This window comes from Ailuropoda melanoleuca, chromosome 2 (genome assembly GCF_002007445.2).
Source record: "Ailuropoda melanoleuca isolate Jingjing chromosome 2, ASM200744v2, whole genome shotgun sequence".
Classification (NCBI taxonomy): domain Eukaryota; kingdom Metazoa; phylum Chordata; class Mammalia; order Carnivora; family Ursidae; genus Ailuropoda; species Ailuropoda melanoleuca.
The window spans coordinates 191300932-191318872 of record NC_048219.1 but is presented as its reverse complement, the minus strand read 5'-3'; the positions used below and the strand labels follow the sequence as shown (position 1 = coordinate 191318872).

The window sequence follows — 17941 nt, the reverse complement described above, 5'->3', positions numbered from 1 at the left end:
TGACTCTGAACAGTTCAATTGTGGAAATATCGTCATAGCTAAAGGTATCAGGCATGGTTTTGCAGAAACATTTTAGGTACCAGATGCCCAGGATGTCCTAGGCAGGCTCTCTACTGCAGGAAGTGCTCTGGGTTAAGTTTGGCACCAATGAAGCACAATGCAAAGAATCTTCTGTGCCTCCGCCATTGAGGGAACTTTTCCTTTGGCTCTTTTGACCAACTTCTGGACCATTTGGTGGTACTGAATTCGCAGTCACATTTTAATGTATGCTTTAGTCCCAAATGAACAAAAAGGGAACTTGTGAGTGGTCAAAGGGTTGGCCTTGTGCTTGGTCAGGTTCCTCTCCCCACCCCAGTTAAGACACCTGGTGATCACCAGAAAGTTATCTCTCCGGGCCTGTTCCTCGTCAAGGGAAAGACCTAGTGCGTGAGGTTACTTGACATTAAATGTTGTATTTATTTACTGCTCACAGACATACGAGACTGTCTTTATTAACAGCTCTCAGGAGGCAGCTTCAGACACGTGGCCCGAGAGAGAACCACCTGCAGACGGGGATTTTCTGGCCCTGGTTCGTTGGCGGGCGGGGCTGAGGTGGGCCTCCAACGAGGGCGCTGTGAACCTTGCGGTCTCTGAGTTTCCGGAGGTCTCCGGCTCATCAGCGAGGAAACGGGTGGGCGTACCACTCTCTGCACGGCCGTCGGGGGACTCAGAGTGCAGAGAGGGCCGGAGCCGCGCAATATCTCCAAGGCCTCTCGAATCGACAGGACGTCGACACATTCGGGAACCCGAGACCACCCCTATCCCACCGCCCGCGGCTCGGGAACAAGCGGCGCCAAAAATGTCCGTCCCACGGCGCAGGCGCCCCGAGAGCTGACCGCGGAGGGGCACTTCTGGAACCGCGCTCCCACTACCCAATCAGCGCCGGCCTTGCACAAAGCGAGTCCCGCCTCCAGGGCGCCGCCACCGAATCCCCTCCCCCCTCCCCTGCCCGCCTCGGCCCGCCCACTCCCGCCTTCGCCCCGCCCCGCGCCGTTCTTGGGTAGAGGCTCGCGATTGGTCCAGGGGATGGGCGCAACCTCTGATTGGTTGAGACGAAGTCACGAGGGCGCCGTCGTCGTCTTTCCAGAGGCGATTACTGGGCAGGCTCAGTCTTTCGCCTCAGTCTCGAGCTCTAGCTAGCAGCCAAGCGTACGCGCTCCGGGTTCTTCTGTACCAGCGGCCGACATCGACGTCGCTTGGGTTCTTCTGGGTCGTCTGCGCCACTCGCTCGCCACACACTCCGCCGGCATAAGCCGCCATCATGGTGAAGCTCGCAAAGGTAAGAAGACGGCTTGCGCAAGCAAGGACGTCGAGGCCTGCTTTCTGAGGAGCGCGCGCGCGCGGCGCCGCGAGGAGGAGGGCCTGCGCGCCGTCCCGGGCGCGTTCGAGGGCGCCATGCTGCGGGAAATCTCGCGCGATTTTTGGGACGGTCTCGCGGCCTTTGGCTACTTGGTGGCGAGGTGAAGAGCTTCGGCAGGTTCCGCGGGTGGTTGATGCGGCGCGGAAAGACTTCGAGACTGAGTGGGGAGGGGGCGCTGGGCCCCGGGGTGGAGGGATGATGCCAAACTCCTGCGACGGGCCCAAGCGGGGCCCCGCCTCCTGACGCACGTGCCCCAGCGCGCGGCCCGCCACGTGGGCCGCGCCGCGTGTGTCCCGGCGTCTACGGAGGGGACCTGGAGGTGAGGCGGGGAGCGGCGGGATTGCTTTAGATGGAGGCCCTGCGGCCTACGGGATGTCTGCTTCGGCCAGACGGGCGGACACGAGGTGGGTTCCGGGGCGCGGCCCTGCCTCGTGCTCTCTCTGCCGTGCTGCGCGCACATGGTGACCTGCGGGGTAACCCCACGTGGCCCCGCCGGGTCTGGAAGGGGCGGGGTGGTTACCACGGGAAAGAACTTAGTGTAAGGAAGGCCAGAGGTGGTAAGGTGGTCTTATTTTTTTCTTTTTAAATTGTCTTAAAGATCCTCCCCCGAATTTGAATTCAGGCGACAGTGTAGCATGTGGTGTCAGAATTTACCAAAGGCTTTTTTCCAGCTGTAGTTCCTCGCCCCCGGTGAAGGGCTATGGCTTGTTGGCCGTTAAAATTGGCCATTTGTAGTCTATTAAATTCATGCGTGAGGTAATGGTTGATTTGCAAGTATAGTTTTAAAAACGGATGTGCTTAACGAAGGCAAGAGGAGGGAGATAATTCCGTTGTAGCTGCCTTTTCATCCTTAGGTTTCTGTAAAACCTGACAGGAATAATGGGGTGGGGGTTGACACTTTCTCTTTTAACGTTGACCTCAATAATAGTTTTCGTATTAATTTTTATATCTAGCAGTAGGAAAGGATTTTAAGAAAGGGAGATAACTTTTTCACTCTGAAGAATGATGGCAGAATTGAATGGTCTGAGATGTTGTAGATGTAACGTGCTAAATGTCTATTTTAGGCTGGTAAAAATCAAAGCGACCCCAAGAAAATGGCTCCTCCCCCAAAGGAGGTAGAAGAAGACAGTGAAGATGAGGAAATGTCAGAAGATGAAGACGATGAGAGCAGTGGAGAAGAGGTAATTATATACGTTTTAATGCAGACATGTGTTCAGCTATGAAATGGAGTTAAAACTGGTGGTACTGGATGTTTGAAAGTACTGACAAAAATAAGGTTATAATCATTCATCCATGGCCTGCTGAGGTGATTGTTTTCCAAGCTCTTCATTGACATGATGATATAGGTAAGTATTTGAATTTGAGAGAAAAGATTGGGAGTCTCCTTTTCAGGAGCACCGTGTGGGCTTGGTGTTACATGCTGTTTTAAGTCATGACATTTTTCTATTTTTTTTTTAAAGATTTTATTTATTTATTTGGCAGAGATAGGGAGAGCCAGCGAGAGAGGGAACACAAGCAGGGGGAGTGGGAGAGGAAGAAGCAGGCTCATAGCGGAGGAGCCTGATGTGGGGCTCGATCCCATAACACCGGGATCACGCCCTGAGCGTGAAGGCAGACGCTTAACTGCTGTGCCACCCAGGCGCCCCAGTCATGACATTTTTCTAATTTGAGCATGTTAACCTAACATGCTAGATGAATAAACAGTTTGAACTGTTAACTGTTAAGTAAGTGGCATTGCTGCACATTGTATTCAGGTTTGAGGTTAGCTTCACCACAATAGTAATAATAGTTATTATTGTAATTATTTCCCAGCCTCCAAGCGGGATTTAGTCTCTATTCCATGGTATCCAAGCTTTGTGATACTGGTTGCTGTTGGCTCACTGTAAAGACAACTACTATATTTGTGTTCAGATTTCTTGTGTAGAATTTAATCAGGGTTTTACTGATAATGCGTTACCCAATAAAACTAGCAGTGAGCAAAAAGTAACTTAAATGTAGATAAATGATTTTTATCAAGCTTAAGATGCTCACTCTTTGTATTAATTTTGTAAGGGCTAACTGGTGTATTTGATATTCATTTTATTTTTTGGTTTTAAGAATGAGCCTTCGGTGAACTTTTACCACCACCCACTGTAGGACCTCCAAATGATTTAGTAGCACTTAACACGTCCAGCCTTTTACATGCAAGACTTCTAATTACATACCTCAACTCATAATCTCTTACAGTATGTGAGGTTGGTGCTATTATCCTTTATGGAGCAGGAAAAAAGTTGAGGCTTACAATTTTTTAAAGCCTTAAGTAAGGCTGTCACACAGTGGCAGGTGGGGTCCAAACAGTTTGTTATCAGAGTCCATGTTAAGCTGTGCTGCTTTAAAGATGGGGTTATAATGTATGAGGTATTTTAACTGTTAAGAAGGGTCCTTACGCTTGAGTGTTGTACTTGAAGGCTGTGATTTCAGGCACATGGAAGGACCCAAGTCATGGCCCTATAGTTTAACATGCTAACATACATCCAGTACATGTGGTCTGGAGCCAGAGCCAGTTTCCAGAATTTAGTACTCATTCATGAGACCAAGGCTGTCTTTTTGGGTTTGGAAACAGCCTTATGTTTGGTTTTATTTATTCTTCAGGTTATTATTCCTCAGAAAAAAGGCAAGAAGGCTACCACAACTCCAGCAAAGAAGGTGATGGTTTCCCCAACAAAAAAAGTCACAGTTGCCACACCGGCCAAGAAAGCAGTTGTCACCCCTGGCAAAAAGGCAGCGGCTGCACCAGCCAAAAAGACCGTTGCACCAGCCAAAGCAGTAGCAACACCTGGCAAGAAGGGAGCCACACCAGGCAAGGCATTGGTAGCAACACCTGGTAAGAAAGGAGCAGCCACCCCAGCCAAGGGAGCAAAGAACGGTAAGAATGCTAAGAAGGAAGACAGTGACGAGGAAGAAGATGATGACAGTGAAGAGGACGACGAGGAGGATGAGGATGAAGATGAGGATGAATTCGAACCAGCAGTGATGAAAGCTGCTGCTGCTGCTGCTGCCCCTGCCTCAGATGATGATGATGAGGAGGAGGAGGAGGAGGAGGATGAAGACGACGAGGAGGAGGATGAAGATGAGGATGAAGATGGTAAGGAGTTCTTGCATAGTTCTCGGGTCACTTTGTAAGATACATTAGGGTGAGGTTTTGGCAGTAATGCTGCATACTCCGTCCGTGACAACCTGGGAGTTAGATCAAAGCCATTCCAGGCATTTTCTGGGGTGTTTGTGGTACACTAACTTAAGTTACCCAAAATGATTGCCTTCCCCTGAGAAAATGCTTACAGTGGCACATTTTATGAGTATTTTTCATAATGGCGGATTTTGCTTCCAACTGATTGGATTTTGTTGGAATCCAGTTCCAACAAAATGGAATTTTTGTTCCAGTTTTGATTCCAACTGATCTGTTTCTCCCTTCCATAATTTGCTGTGCATGATGGTATTGATAGGATTATGTTTCCTTTAGATTTTCCTGGAACTAATAATGGTTTTGGTAGAATCCTTGAGTTTTTGACTAAGTTGCATCACTTTCAGACTCTGAAGAAGAAGCTATGGAGACTACACCAGCCAAAGGGAAGAAAGCCCCTGCAAAAGCTGTTGCTGTGAAGCCCAAGAGCACAGCTGAGGACGAAGACGAAGAGGATGATGATGAGGATGAGGATGATGAGGAGGAGGAGGAAGATGAGGAGGACGAGGAGGAGGAAGATGATGAGGACGAGGAGGAGGAAGAAGAGGAAGGTAATCAAGTTAGATTCTGAAGTACACTGCCAGAAATTTTATTTAAAGGAGACACTTCAAGGGGCGTTTGGCGGGCTCATTTGGTAGAGCGTGCAAGTCTTGATCATGGGACCGTGAGTTCAAGCCACACGTTGGGCACAGAGGTTACTTAAAAAAAAAAAAACAAAACAGGAGGCACTTCATTATGTGTGGCTACTCACTGGTAACCAGATTGTTTGACATCTTGTCCAGAGCCTGTTAAAGAAGCACCTGGAAAACGAAAGAAGGAAATGGCCAAACAGAAGGCAGCGCCTGAAGCCAAGAAACAGAAAGTAGAAGGTAACTTGAGGGATGGGGGATTGGGGAGGGTTAGGAGCCTAATAGCACAAGTGATGAACAACAAAGGGACTTAATACTGAAACCTGATGTGGTATGTGATGCCTGATGTGCTCTGTGTAGAAACGGCATAGGGGAAGTTTAAAGTTCAGGCCATACTTTACAAATAGACTAATTTGCGTTTATGTTTTGCACAGCTACGGAGCCAACTACATCATTCAATCTTTTTGTTGGAAACCTGAACTTCAGCAAATCTGCTCCTGAATTAAAAACGGGCATCAGTGACATTTTTGCTAAAAATGATCTTGCTGTTGTGGATGTCAGAATTGGTGTGTCTAGGTGAGTATGAGGAAGTTCACATTTCTTCTGGGTTTGCAAGTCTTCAAATATTAGACATTAATGAATTAAGTTATTAGATTATCAAAATATAAAATTCCAAATTGAAGTTTCCAAAATTTCCTTTAGATTTTGTTAATAGTACTAGATTTTTAATAAGTTATGAGATTTGATGCTTATGTTTCTAGAAAGATCTAAAAATACTGGATTTGGCTGAGTCGCTCAGTCGGTTAAGCCTCTGCCTTTGGCTCAGGTCATGATCCCAGGGTCCTGGGATCAAGTCCTGCATCAGGCTCCCTCCTCAGTGGGAAGTCTGCTTCTCTCTCTGCCCTTCCCCCCCATGCTTGCTCTCAAATAAAATCTTTGGATAAATAAAAGTATTGGATTTGAAGAGCTATAATAGTTAATGCTTTTAGATAGGATTTTCTTAGTGCCTACCACAGGTTCTTTTGTCAGTTAATATTGTCATGAGCAGTGTGGCTAATAAGACCTCAGAGGTAAAGTTGTATCATTTCCCTGTGTTTCCACCTTGCTGTGTAGCAGCAGTTACAAAGCCTTGACTTTGGTTAATACTGTAGGTGCTTTTTTACCTAATCCTTGTTTGCATCCTCACATTAGTGTTACTGCTTGCACAGTATGTGTTCTGTAGCTCATGCTTTTGTGGGTTTTCCCCCCACTCATTATTTACCTATACCTACCTTTTTCATCTTAATCGCCTTAAAGGAAGTTTGGCTATGTGGATTTTGAATCTGCTGAAGACCTGGAAAAAGCTTTGGAACTCACTGGTTTAAAAGTCTTTGGCAATGAAATTAAACTAGAAAAACCAAAGGGAAAAGACAGTAAGAAAGGTATGTAAGCCTTAACTTGTTAATGGATATGTATCTAGTTGGGAGCTAAGTGGCCAGACTAAATAGTTTAGCTTTTTTTTCCCTTGGTTTCCTTATAATGTGAGGATTAAATGAGTTTAACTGTTAAATCCACTGCTTGCTGGTGTTACAGATTCCCAAGTCAGGTAAGCAAGAATAGATAGACTTCGTTAAAAAAAGAATTGGTTAATATTAGAGGGGTCTTTTCCTCACTGGAACTAGATTAGATCCCAACTACTCTTTTTCTATCCTTAACCTTCTCTCTATTCACTTGCTGTGTTTCAAAATGTTCATTCATAATTTTTTAATTAAAAAAATATTGAGCATTTTGATTTTAGTTTGAGCTCTGTTCTAGGTATTCAGCACATAGTTTGATTTCAGTTATGACAGTATCTTGTGTTTCTGCCACTGCTGCCTCTCCGTACTAGCAGAGTGCCTTGTATATTGTAGGATCTCAAATTATTTGTTGAACAGAATTTTTCCATAAGTTAATCTTGGTGGGTGAGGGAAGTGTCTTTTAGGCCATACGTTTCCAGTTTTATCTTTTTTATCTAGATCGAGATGCAAGAACACTTTTGGCTAAAAATCTGCCTTACAAAGTTACTCAGGATGAATTAAAAGAAGTATTTGAAGATGCTGTGGAGATCAGATTAGTCAGCAAGGATGGAAAGAGTAAAGGGTATGTTTTGTGTCTGTGGAATGTTGAGTTTAATTAAAATTAATGCATTCCCCTGATTTTGTAAAAGAAATCTTGATCTCACTTTCCAAGGTGTGTGATTTTGGGCAAATTAACCTTTGATCAGTGCCTCTATGGTTTGTACAGTGGGGATAATATACTTAACGCATAGCGTGATTTTAAAAGGCAAGCTAATATGTATAAAGTACTGTGAAATGTGCCTAGCTTTGTAAATAATAGCAGTTATGCAGTGAGGTTGGGGTTACTATGAACAAATTTCTAGGTGTACTTGGCAGTCTTGTGTAGAATGGGAGGAAAGTTTTAATTGAAACACGGAACATGGCAGAAAACCAGAACATTTCAGCTTGTTTGAAACAGGACATTTTTATTGTACTCGGTTTGAAACAAGGTTCTGTTGCTGAGATTAAAACATTTGTGTTAAAAGAATATGATTTTTAAAAACCAGTTTTTCATGTTTTTCCCCCACTGTTTGTTGCAGGATTGCTTATATTGAATTTAAGACAGAAGCTGATGCAGAAAAAACCTTGGAAGAAAAGCAGGGAACAGAGATAGATGGGCGGTCTATTTCCCTGTACTATACTGGAGAGAAGGGCCAAAGTCAAGACTATAGAGGTGGAAAGAATAGCACTTGGAGTGGTAAGAATTTATAGAATTCCACGATTGATGGGTTGAAATCTTTGCATCTTTGTACTTTTTTAAGTTAACTAATAAATTAGGTGTAGATGTACATCACACAAGTTATACTTCTATTTGTAATAACAACTCAGTGTCTTGAGTGAGAGCTATACAAAGTCATTTTGCATTAGAACATAGACAAATTAGCTTCCTTTGTGTGTATGGTTTTTACTTTAACTTAATTGGTGTGCATTTTTTAATTAGACTATTTTAGGAAGATGTAGATAGGTAGCTCTTACATCTCTAGGTAACAGGAATGAAGCAGTGCATGACAAATACTCAGTGACAGGTGGGAGTCCGCATGCATCAACGTTGGCATGTTAAACTTTTCCTGGGTGTTGAAGTTCTTGAGTAAGGTATTGTAGCTGTGACTAAACTTGAGGACCATTGCTTCAGAGTCTTCATTTGGCTTTTTCTTCTTTTTATTTTTAGGTGAATCAAAAACACTGGTTTTAAGCAACCTCTCTTACAATGCAACAGAAGAAACCCTTCAGGAAGTATTTGAGAAGGCAACTTTTATTAAAGTGCCCCAGAACCAAAATGGCAAATCTAAAGGGTAAAATAACTAGTATCTTTAGGTTATCAATTATGGGCTCTAAGAATGTCTTGCATAGATCTAAAAGGGGGGGTAAAATTATTTTTTCCTGATGTTACAGGAAGCTGAATCATTGTAGTTGCACAAATTTGTATAAAGAGCATCATTTAAGTATCTCCTTGAGGTAAAAGCCTTGGTGGCATTAGATAACAGCATAGGAACAATGTGCTTGGTAACTTACTCTGAGTATTGGTTGTTCGTCCTCAGGTATGCATTTATAGAATTTGCTTCATTTGAAGATGCTAAGGAAGCTTTAAATTCCTGTAATAAAAGGGAAATTGAGGGCAGAGCAATCAGACTGGAGTTGCAGGGACCCAGAGGATCACCTAATGCAAGAAGCCGTGAGTTACATTAATAGGGTGTGGTGGTGTGGGTCAGCACTCAGTGCATTGCTGCATCAGGGTTTTTTTAATCCAGTTTGGAGATGAACATTTTTGTTTTCCTCTTGTTGCTGAGTGAAGGATACTGGATATGATGACTGATTATCTGAGAAAATAATTGATGAAATCGCAAGAAAATTCCTCTAGATAGTCAAGTTCTGATCCAGTTACATCTTCTCCGAGCAGCACTTGTGCCCCCGGTTACTGCCTGTGCAGTATTGTGAAAGCTGCGTGCTTAGGGATTGCTGTCTGTCTTGTTTGCCTTGCTTCTGCTTTCCATAAAGGATCTGAGACAGGATCTCAGCTACTCTGGTACAATCAATGTAAGCTTAAGATGGTGGTTGATCTATACCTTTTATTTTAATTCAGCACTAGTTTGCTAAGTTGCTTTTACCTGGTTTTTTTCAAACAGCTTTTATGTGACAGGCTAAGCGTCTGCTAAGATGAGCATTTTTGGCCAGTGGTCTAATACTGGACATTATTGAAAGCCAGCATCTGGTTATTATGAATTGTGGCTTTAGGTAAAATGTACAATTTTTCTTTCGTAGAGCCATCCAAAACTTTGTTCGTCAAAGGTCTGTCTGAGGATACCACAGAAGAGACATTAAAAGAGTCGTTCGACGGCTCCGTTCGGGCAAGGATAGTCACTGACCGGGAGACTGGGTCTTCCAAAGGGTAAGATGATCATGGAATGTTCAGTTTCTGCTGAGTGGAGACCTCCCATCTAGCAAATCTTCTCATTGAGCTCCTTTCTGTCGATTGGTGGCAGTTTATGGATTCGCACGAGAAGAAGAGACAATTCACAGTTAGCATTATTTTACCTTCTGTCTTCACAGAGGTGTATTTTTGCTGTTTTGTGAGACACTCCCTGGGTTCCTGCAGTCAATAAAACCAGTTTAAACCTTCCATAGGTAGCTACTCTGTTACTTGGGTCTTTCTTAATTGAGCAAGTCTACTTCCTATGGGATCAGTGTCCAGCATGAGAGGTTAATCTGGGCACCTGTTCAGTATGTGTTCTATAAGGGGCAATTTCATTTGGCATTTTAGGTTTGGTTTTGTAGACTTCAACAGTGAGGAAGATGCCAAAGCTGCCAAGGAGGCCATGGAAGATGGTGAAATTGATGGAAACAAAGTTACTTTGGACTGGGCCAAGCCTAAGGGTGAAGGTGGATTTGGAGGCCGTGGTGGAGGCCGAGGTGGCTTTGGAGGCCGAGGTGGTGGCAGAGGAGGCCGAGGCGGATTTGGTGGCAGAGGCCGGGGAGGCTTTGGAGGTAAGGAAGCTGGGGGGCTTCCTTTTGTATGCACTGGACACTGGCATATGCACTCAGAATGTGCCCAGGGTTCCCTGTATCAATCTCTTAAGTCTCACTGATCACTCTGGGGAGGGGAGGATTCCTGACAGCTTTGCATTCATTATTTAACTGTGTCTTGACTTCCTGTAGGCCGAGGAGGCTTCCGAGGAGGCAGAGGAGGAGGGGGAGACCACAAGCCACAAGGAAAGAAGACGAAGTTTGAATAGTTTCTTCCATCCCTCTGTCTTTCCCTCTTCTGTTTGAAAGAAAAGGACTCTGAGGTTTTTACTCTGTTACCTGATCAATGACAGAGCCTTCTGAGGACATTCCAAGACAGTAAAGTCCTGTGGTCTACTTGGAAATTCGTATAGATAACATTTCAAGGGCGATACCCTGTTGGTTTTGACTGGATATTCATATAAACTTTTTAAAGAGATGAGTGATAGAGCTAATCCTTATCTGTAAGTTTTGAATTTATATTGTTTCTTCCCATGTACAAAACCATTTTTTTCCTACAAATAGTTTTTGTTTTTGTTTTTTGCGTTGGGGGGTGTAAAGGAAAGCAGAATGTTTTATCATGATTTTTGCTTCAGCAACTTTGGGACAAATTAAAAGTCCTAAACTCTGGTGCCAGACTTGTACTTCCTAGAGTGTTTCTCCTGAACTATCATTGAAGGTGGAGCATGGCAAAGCCGGCTCTGCCACTCCAGATCTCCACATCCACCCCACCACCCCTCCTGGAAATGCTTGATAAATTGGTTTCAGGTATCCTGGCTCCAAGTTTTGGTGAAACGACTGGTAAGGTGACATGAAAGGCTTATTGGAAATCTGCTGTGGCTTATCCTGCTTGTAGCAGGCCTGAGAATATCAGGTACCCTGAAGAAGTTCTGGAGAGGGGCCAGAAGCACAGGCCTCCTGAGGCATGCAGCTAAGAGCATGGACTCTGGAATTGGCAATGACTCAGTAGTATTAATTTTTGCCAGATGACTGGACCGGTGGGGGCTTTGGGACTGTGAGTCTGGGGAGGAAACTACCAATCCAGTAGGTGGACCTCGTATTTTTTGTAAGTCCTCCAATAACCTCAGGTTAAACCAATGAGAAAGGGCTTTGGTATTAGACTATGTTCAGTGCTCCCTAATTTAAGTATGCCTTGTTCCCTCTGCCTCTAATAAAAGTTAAGGAACATATGAAAGATCTATGCCAAGGGATTAACAAGATTACTAGACAGTTCACCAGATGCTACAGAGTAGAGTTTTTATTTTTTATTTTATTTAAATATTTATTTGACAGAGATAGAGACAGCCAGCGAGAGAGGGAACACAGCAGGGGGAGTGGGAGAGGAAGAAGCAGGCTCAACAGCAGAGGAGCTGATGTGGGGCTCGATCCCATAACGCCGGGATCACGCCCTGAGCCGAAGGCAGACGCTTAACCGCTGTGCCACCCAGGCGCCCCCAGAGTGGTTTTTAAACCTAGCCACCCAAAGCCAAACACCCATGGACTCAAACCACCTGTTAAGATTTTTGNGCGAGAGAGGGAACACAAGCAGGGGGAGTGGGAGAGGAAGAAGCAGGCTCATAGCAGAGGAGCCTGATGTGGGGCTCAATCCCAGAACGCTGGGATCACGCCCTGAGCCGAAGGCAGACGCTTAACCGCTGTGCCACCCAGGCGCCCCTTAAACGTATACTTCTTGGGGCGCCTGGGTGGCACAGTGGTTAAGCGTCTGCCTTCAGCCCAGGGCGTGATCCCAGCGTTCTGGGATTGAGCCCCACATCAGGCTCCTCTGCTATGAGCCTGCTTCTTCCTCTCCCACTCCCCCTGCTTGTGTTCCCTCTCGCTGGCTGTCTCTGTCGAGTAAATAAATAAAATCTTTAAAAAAAAAAAAAAGTATACTTCTTAATTTGAGAGAGTGCAGCAGAGGGAGAGGGAGAAGTTGACTCCCTGCTGAGCAGAGAGCCCATCCTGGGGCTTGATCCCAGGACCCGGAGATCATGACCTGAGCCGAAGTCAGACACTTAACCAACTGAGCCACATACATATACTTGAAATAAAGGCGAATGCTCCTGATACTGTGCCTGGGGTGTGCCAGGCATTTACCTCAGCCTCTCTAAACCTGTGGGCAGAAAATTGAGGTTCTTGCTCACTTTCTGCTATGTGGCACATCACCATTAAGGAAGGGTGACCATCCAACCCTGTTGTACTGGTTGTTCCAGAGGTGGTGGTCTGACTTGTGTGGAATGGAGAGGAGATTGCAGGGTTGTTGGTAGCCCTGGAAGGCCAAAGAGGAGCATTCAGGTTTCTATTTAGGGACTGGACTCCTGAAAATGTCTTAATGCTACGCCTTCCTGAAGGCTGTCTGGTTTTGGATTCGGTGGATTGAGTGAAGATTTTGCAGCCATTTTAGGAAAGTGGTTCCCTTTAGCAAATGGTCGTCGCCGTTTCTGCCATTCTTCCAGCAGGTGGCAGCACATTCACAAGGATGTGGAAACCTGAAGCTTCATTTCAGGCCAATGTGTTCTTAACTTCAAACTTACCCCCTGGGTTAAGTGCTGGGGCTTGGGAATCTGCAAAAAGTCCCCTCAGCACACTTTGAGAAACGCTGCAGAATCCACAGACAACTCCATTTGTCTTGTGCCCTTTCTGAGTTATCCCATTTTTCTGTGCTTGGTTACTAATGATCTCTTTTGTATCTGTATCTCTGTCTCCCCTCAGCCTAAAAAAGTGCCAAAACTTCTCATTAAAAAAAAATTGTCCCCTGGGGCGCCTGGGTGGTTTAGTCTGTTAAGTGTGTCTGCCTTTGGCTCAGGTCATGATCTCAGGGTCCTGGGATTGAGTCCCACATAGGGCTCTCAGCTCGGCAGGGAGCCTGCTTCTCCTCCTCCCTCTGTCTACTGCTCCCCCTGCTTGTGCTCTCTCTGTCAAATAAATTAAAAAAGATTGTCCCCTGACCTGACCTCCCCACCCAGTTACTCCCACTTCCCTTCATTGCCAGACTGTGAGAAGGACCCCATCCTGCTCCTTTTCCCCAGGCATTGTGGCTTCTGTCCGCCTGCTTACCTGCAGCCATCTGATAGATGATCCGTCCTTCCATCCTGAAAGTTCCTTCTCCACCCTTAGAAAATGGGCAGACATAGTAGAGAGGTGGCTTTGTGATACTGGGCTGAGGTGGAGAGGGAAAGAAAAGAACAAACAGCCCTGGGATTAGATCCTTTCAACAGACTCATTCTCTCCAATTAATAGATGTGAGTCAGTGGCTGTCCCCCTCAGGTCAGGTAACCCAGCAACTGAGGGTAAAGTCCTGGAGAGTTCCTCTATTACTGGTCCCTCCACATGGAAATGTGAAAAGAATACATATGTCCCTGCCAAGCTCTGAGTAGAGGGGCTTGGTTTTGTTCATTGTTCTGTCTTGTGGGTCTAGGGCAGTGCCTGACATATAGTAGGTACTCAGTAAGTGATGAATGAAGGAACCTTGGAGAAACTCCTTCCCCCAACTGCAGGGAAGGCTGTGATAGCAGGAGAGAATATAGGCCAGGAGTTCTTGATACACATTTAAAGTTCTTAACGTTTGTGTATAGGGGATTCTGGTAAAGCCTTTAAACCTCTCAGAATAATACTCTCAAAATTATTTATTTAAAAGAAAGGTGTACAGGGGCACCTGGCTGGCTCAGTCAGGAGCATGTGACTCTTAATCTCAGGGTTATGAGTTTGAGCCCCATGTTGGGTGTAGAGATTACTTAATAAAATGTTTTAAAAATTAGGATTACAAGGGAAACCAATTACATTGAGGTAAAATTACTAAAATTTTTAAGCACAACTTTTGTAATAGAATTATATGTGTTCAATAATGCATTAGATAGGATGTATTTGCATTTTAAATTCAGTTAAGTCAGGGAGTTTGGTCCTGGTAATGATGGAGTGGCTTAAAACAGACTAACCCTCCTGTTGATAACAATTATAAACTCTGTACAAAATATAAATCAACTTTTAAAGATGTTGGGCAAATACCAGATAGAAACTGGAGCAGATGTCTGTCATCCTTGAAAGAAGATAGGAGTACTGAGATCCATCTTAAACCAGCTTTCCTTTCCCCTTGATGGTATCCCCCAGTTAGCGTCGAATCCTCAGAGTTTAAGCAGAAAGGGGGTCTTACTGCCCTGAGGAGTCAGTTTGGAGTTTGAGTCTGGAAATTTTCCTGAAAATACAGGAGACACAGAACCACTAAATCTGCACACTTAATAGCTTTCGAAGTCTTGGACAAGTACTTTTTTTTTTTTTAAGATTTTATTCATTTATTGGACACAGAGACAGCCAGCGAGAGAGGGAACACAAGCAGGGGGAGTAGGAGAGGAAGAAGCAGGCTCCCAGTGGAGCAGGGAGCCCAATGCAGGGCTGAATCCCATGACCCTGGCATCACACCCTGAGCCAAAGACAGACGCTTAATGACTGAGCCACCCAGGCGCCCCTGGCCAAGTCCTAAATTGTGTTTGCATGGGGCAAGTACCTAATGAGCCCAGGGGAAAACAACAGTGGAAAGGTGGAAGAGCTGGCTACAGATGCTAGCAGCTGCTTGGTGCTAGGGAGAGAGAGTTTGGAGTTCGAGTTCTGCCCAGTTAGAGGGTTTTGATAAGCCCTTCAAGCTTTTCTTTGAAACTTGGAAGGGCTATACTGTAGAAGTAACAGCCACATTCCAGGCATAAGGACCGAGCCTAGGACTAAGGGCAAAATGTAAAACCAAAATAGACCCACCGTAACAAAGCTTAAAGCTTGAAACTAAGCTCCCACATTATCAAGGTGATCTGTTAGGAATTTAGTTGCCTGGAACAAAATAGTGTTCAGAGGAGGATAATAGAATTCAGACGCTACAGGGCAACATGCTGTGTCCAGTAAGAAAAAAATTACTAGGGGTGCCTGGCTGGTTCTGTAGAGCATGTGACTTTTCATCTCAGGGTTACGAGTTTGAGTCCCATGTTGGGCATAGAGTTTACTTTTTAAAAAAAATAAGGCATGCAATGAAGTATGAAAATGTAGTCCACCATCAAGACAAACAGTCAATAAACATAACTTGCATGTTGATATTTGTAGGCAAGAACTTTAATCATTACAAATAAATGTTAAATAGGAACACCTGGGTGGCTCAGTCAAGCATCTGCCTTCGGCTCAGGTCGTGATCCCAGGTCCTGGGATTGAGTCCTGCATTGGGACTCCCTGCTCAGCGGGGAGTCTGCTTCTCCCTCTTTCTCTGCCCCTCCCCCCTGCTTGTGTGCACTCTTTCTCTCTCAAATGAATAAAATCTTTTTAAAAATATGTTAAATAATTTTCAGGAAAAGATGAATATATTTAATAAAGAAATGGGGAATTCCTGGAGAGAGATGGAAACTCCAAGAACAGAACCAAATGGAAAGCCTAGAACTGAAAAACAAAATATCTTAAGAAATTCACTAGAAGGGCTTAACAGCCAAAGAAAGGATCAGTTAACTAGAAGACCAATGGAAAATATTGACAGAGTTCAGGACATGCTACCCAAAACATAGCATCTTGGCATATTGAATATTTCAAGCTGAAGGAATCGGAGAAACAGCAGATATAGGAAGGACTCTCTGACCTTCCCTGAAGCAGGTCATAGACCCCCAAGTGCAACATGCCCTCCCTATACCCAGAGGAAAGGAGCACCCTTATCTCTGAAGACAGGAACACCGAGAGAAATTTGAAGAACAGTCCTCGCTGTCTCCCCCAGTTTAATGAACTTAGCTTATACCTTAATGAACTTAGCTCATAACTTCTTAGCTCATACATCCTATCACATGTTTCTACAACTCTCCACTCTTCATCAAACCTAACAAAGACACTCAGGTGACACTTTTTCCCCCTATGTTATTCAAACTGAAGCTCAAAGAGAAAAAAGATTGAAGAAAAAATGAAGAGAGCCTCAGTGACAATATCAAATTGCCTAACATATGTGTAATTGAGTCCATGAAGCAGAGGAGAGAATGAATGGGGCTGAAAAATACCTTTTTGAAAAATAATCCTTGAAAATTTCTAAATTTGATGAGAAACAACCCGCAGAGTCAAGAAGGAAGCCACATCTCTGCCCATCATAACTGAATTGTTGAAAAACAAAGATAAAGGAAAACTTTAATACAGCCAAACAAAAAAGACCTATTACCTGCAAAGGAACATCTGTAAGAATGATGGCTAAGTTCTCATCAGGAAAAATATAAGACAATGGATGATATCTTTCTTTTTTTAAGATTTAGTCATTTATTTTAGAAAGTGTGAGTGGGGGGAGGGGCAGAGGGAAAGAATCTTTAGGCAGACTCCCCGCTGAGCATGGAGCCCAGAACCCAACAAGGGGCTTGATCCCTTGACCCATGAGATTATCACCTGAGCCAAAACCAAGAGTTAGAAGCTTAACTGACTGACCTTCCCAGGCACCCCAACAATGAACAATATCTTTAAAGTGCTAAATGAGATATCAATCTAGAATTCTATATCTACAAAGTATTCTTCAAAAGTGAAGGAGAAATAAATCACTTTCAAATAAATGGAGGTGAGAGAATTCATTAGCACACTTGCAGTCCAAACCACAGGTGGCTCAGTCAGTTAAGTGTCTACATTCAGCTCAGGCCATGATCCCAGGGTCCTGGGATTGAGTCCTGCATTGGGCTCCTTGTTCAGTGGGGAGTCTGCTTCTCCCTCTGCCTGCTGCTCCCCCTGCTTGTGTTCTCTCTCTCTCTCTGACAAATAAATAAAATCTTAAAAAAAAAAAAAAGTAGAAACCACAGGTGAAATTAGGTAATATTACAAAATGAATGATAAACATTTTGGGATGCAGCTAAAGCAGTGTTTAGATGGAAATTTATAACTTTAAATGCTCTATAAAAGAATGGGAAAAAGGTTCAAAATTAATGATCTAAGTTTTTAGCTTAAGGTAAAAAAGGAAGAGAAAATTATGCTCAAAATATGCAGAAGAAGGAAATAGTAAAATAATGAAAATTGATAACAGAAAAATCAAGGTAAACAGTAATCCACAGGAAGAATTAAAAGCATTAGTACAATTGATAACAAAACTGGTAAGAAAAAAGAACTGAAAACACAAATAGCCAATATCAGGAATGAAAGAGGACATATCACTACAGATTTTACAGATATTAAATATAATGTGGGAATATTATGGACAGCTCTATTCCAGTAAGTTTAACAATGTAGCCAAAATGAGCAAATTCTTTGAAAACACAACTTTGCAAAACTGACACAAGAAGAAATGGAAAATCTGAACAGCTAGCCCTGTATCTATGAAGACATTGAACTTATCATTTAAAACACTCCCACAAGGAAAACTCTAGGCTCAGACAGCTTTATAGGTCAATTCTATCAAATGTTTAAGGAAGAAATAACACCAATCTTACACAAACTATTTCAGAAAATAGAGGAGGAGGGAACACTTTCCAATCTGTTTCATGAGCACTGATACCAAAATATGACAAGGACATTACAAGAAAAAAAAAAGGCTTGGGGCGTCTGGGTGGCACAGCGGTTAAGCATCTGCCTTCGGCTCAGGGCGTGATCCCGGCGTTATGGGATCGAGCCCCACATCAGGCTCCTCCGCTGGGAGCCCTTC

The 17941-nt window shown here is 44.0% G+C and overlaps 1 protein-coding gene and 3 non-coding genes across 5 annotated transcripts; all 4 read left to right on the top strand.

Annotated features, from left to right (window-relative positions):
• The first annotated feature begins 1146 nt into the window (after positions 1-1146).
• NCL (nucleolin) lies at positions 1147-10959 on the top strand. 2 transcript variants are annotated; one of them, XM_002917438.4, is made up of 14 exons: positions 1147-1318; positions 2464-2580; positions 4031-4523; positions 4967-5170; positions 5402-5488; positions 5683-5824; positions 6545-6669; positions 7243-7366; positions 7863-8020; positions 8492-8615; positions 8862-8995; positions 9583-9709; positions 10082-10305; positions 10477-10953. In XM_002917438.4, exons 1-14 carry the CDS (start codon positions 1301-1303, stop codon positions 10551-10553), a joined length of 2154 nt encoding a protein of 717 aa, XP_002917484.1. In that variant the 5' UTR covers positions 1147-1300; the 3' UTR covers positions 10554-10953. The 2 variants fall into 2 exon arrangements, with proteins under 2 accessions (XP_002917484.1, XP_034511278.1); XM_034655387.1 differs by lacking the exon at positions 1147-1318 and adding an exon at positions 1576-1718 and having other exon boundaries at positions 10477-10959.
• Positions 5532-5599, top strand: LOC117801288. Its single transcript, XR_004623802.1, has one exon. It is a non-coding gene; the product is annotated as a small nucleolar RNA SNORD82 (small nucleolar RNA).
• On the top strand, positions 9121-9201 carry LOC117801297. The gene has a single exon (XR_004623812.1). It is a non-coding gene; the product is annotated as a small nucleolar RNA SNORD20 (small nucleolar RNA).
• On the top strand, positions 9766-9901 carry LOC117801280. The gene has a single exon (XR_004623794.1). It is a non-coding gene; the product is annotated as a small nucleolar RNA SNORA75 (small nucleolar RNA).
• Positions 10960-17941: the final 6982 nt, after the last annotated feature.

Excerpts from the sequence above, each read along its gene's own strand:
- NCL (XM_002917438.4), top strand. Across the intron at positions 6,670-7,242 it reads GGGAAAAGACAGTAAGAAAG|ATCGAGATGCAAGAACACTT; the intron begins GTATGTAAGCCT and ends TTTTTTATCTAG. Across the intron at positions 8,996-9,582 it reads ATCACCTAATGCAAGAAGCC|AGCCATCCAAAACTTTGTTC; the intron begins GTGAGTTACATT and ends TTTCTTTCGTAG.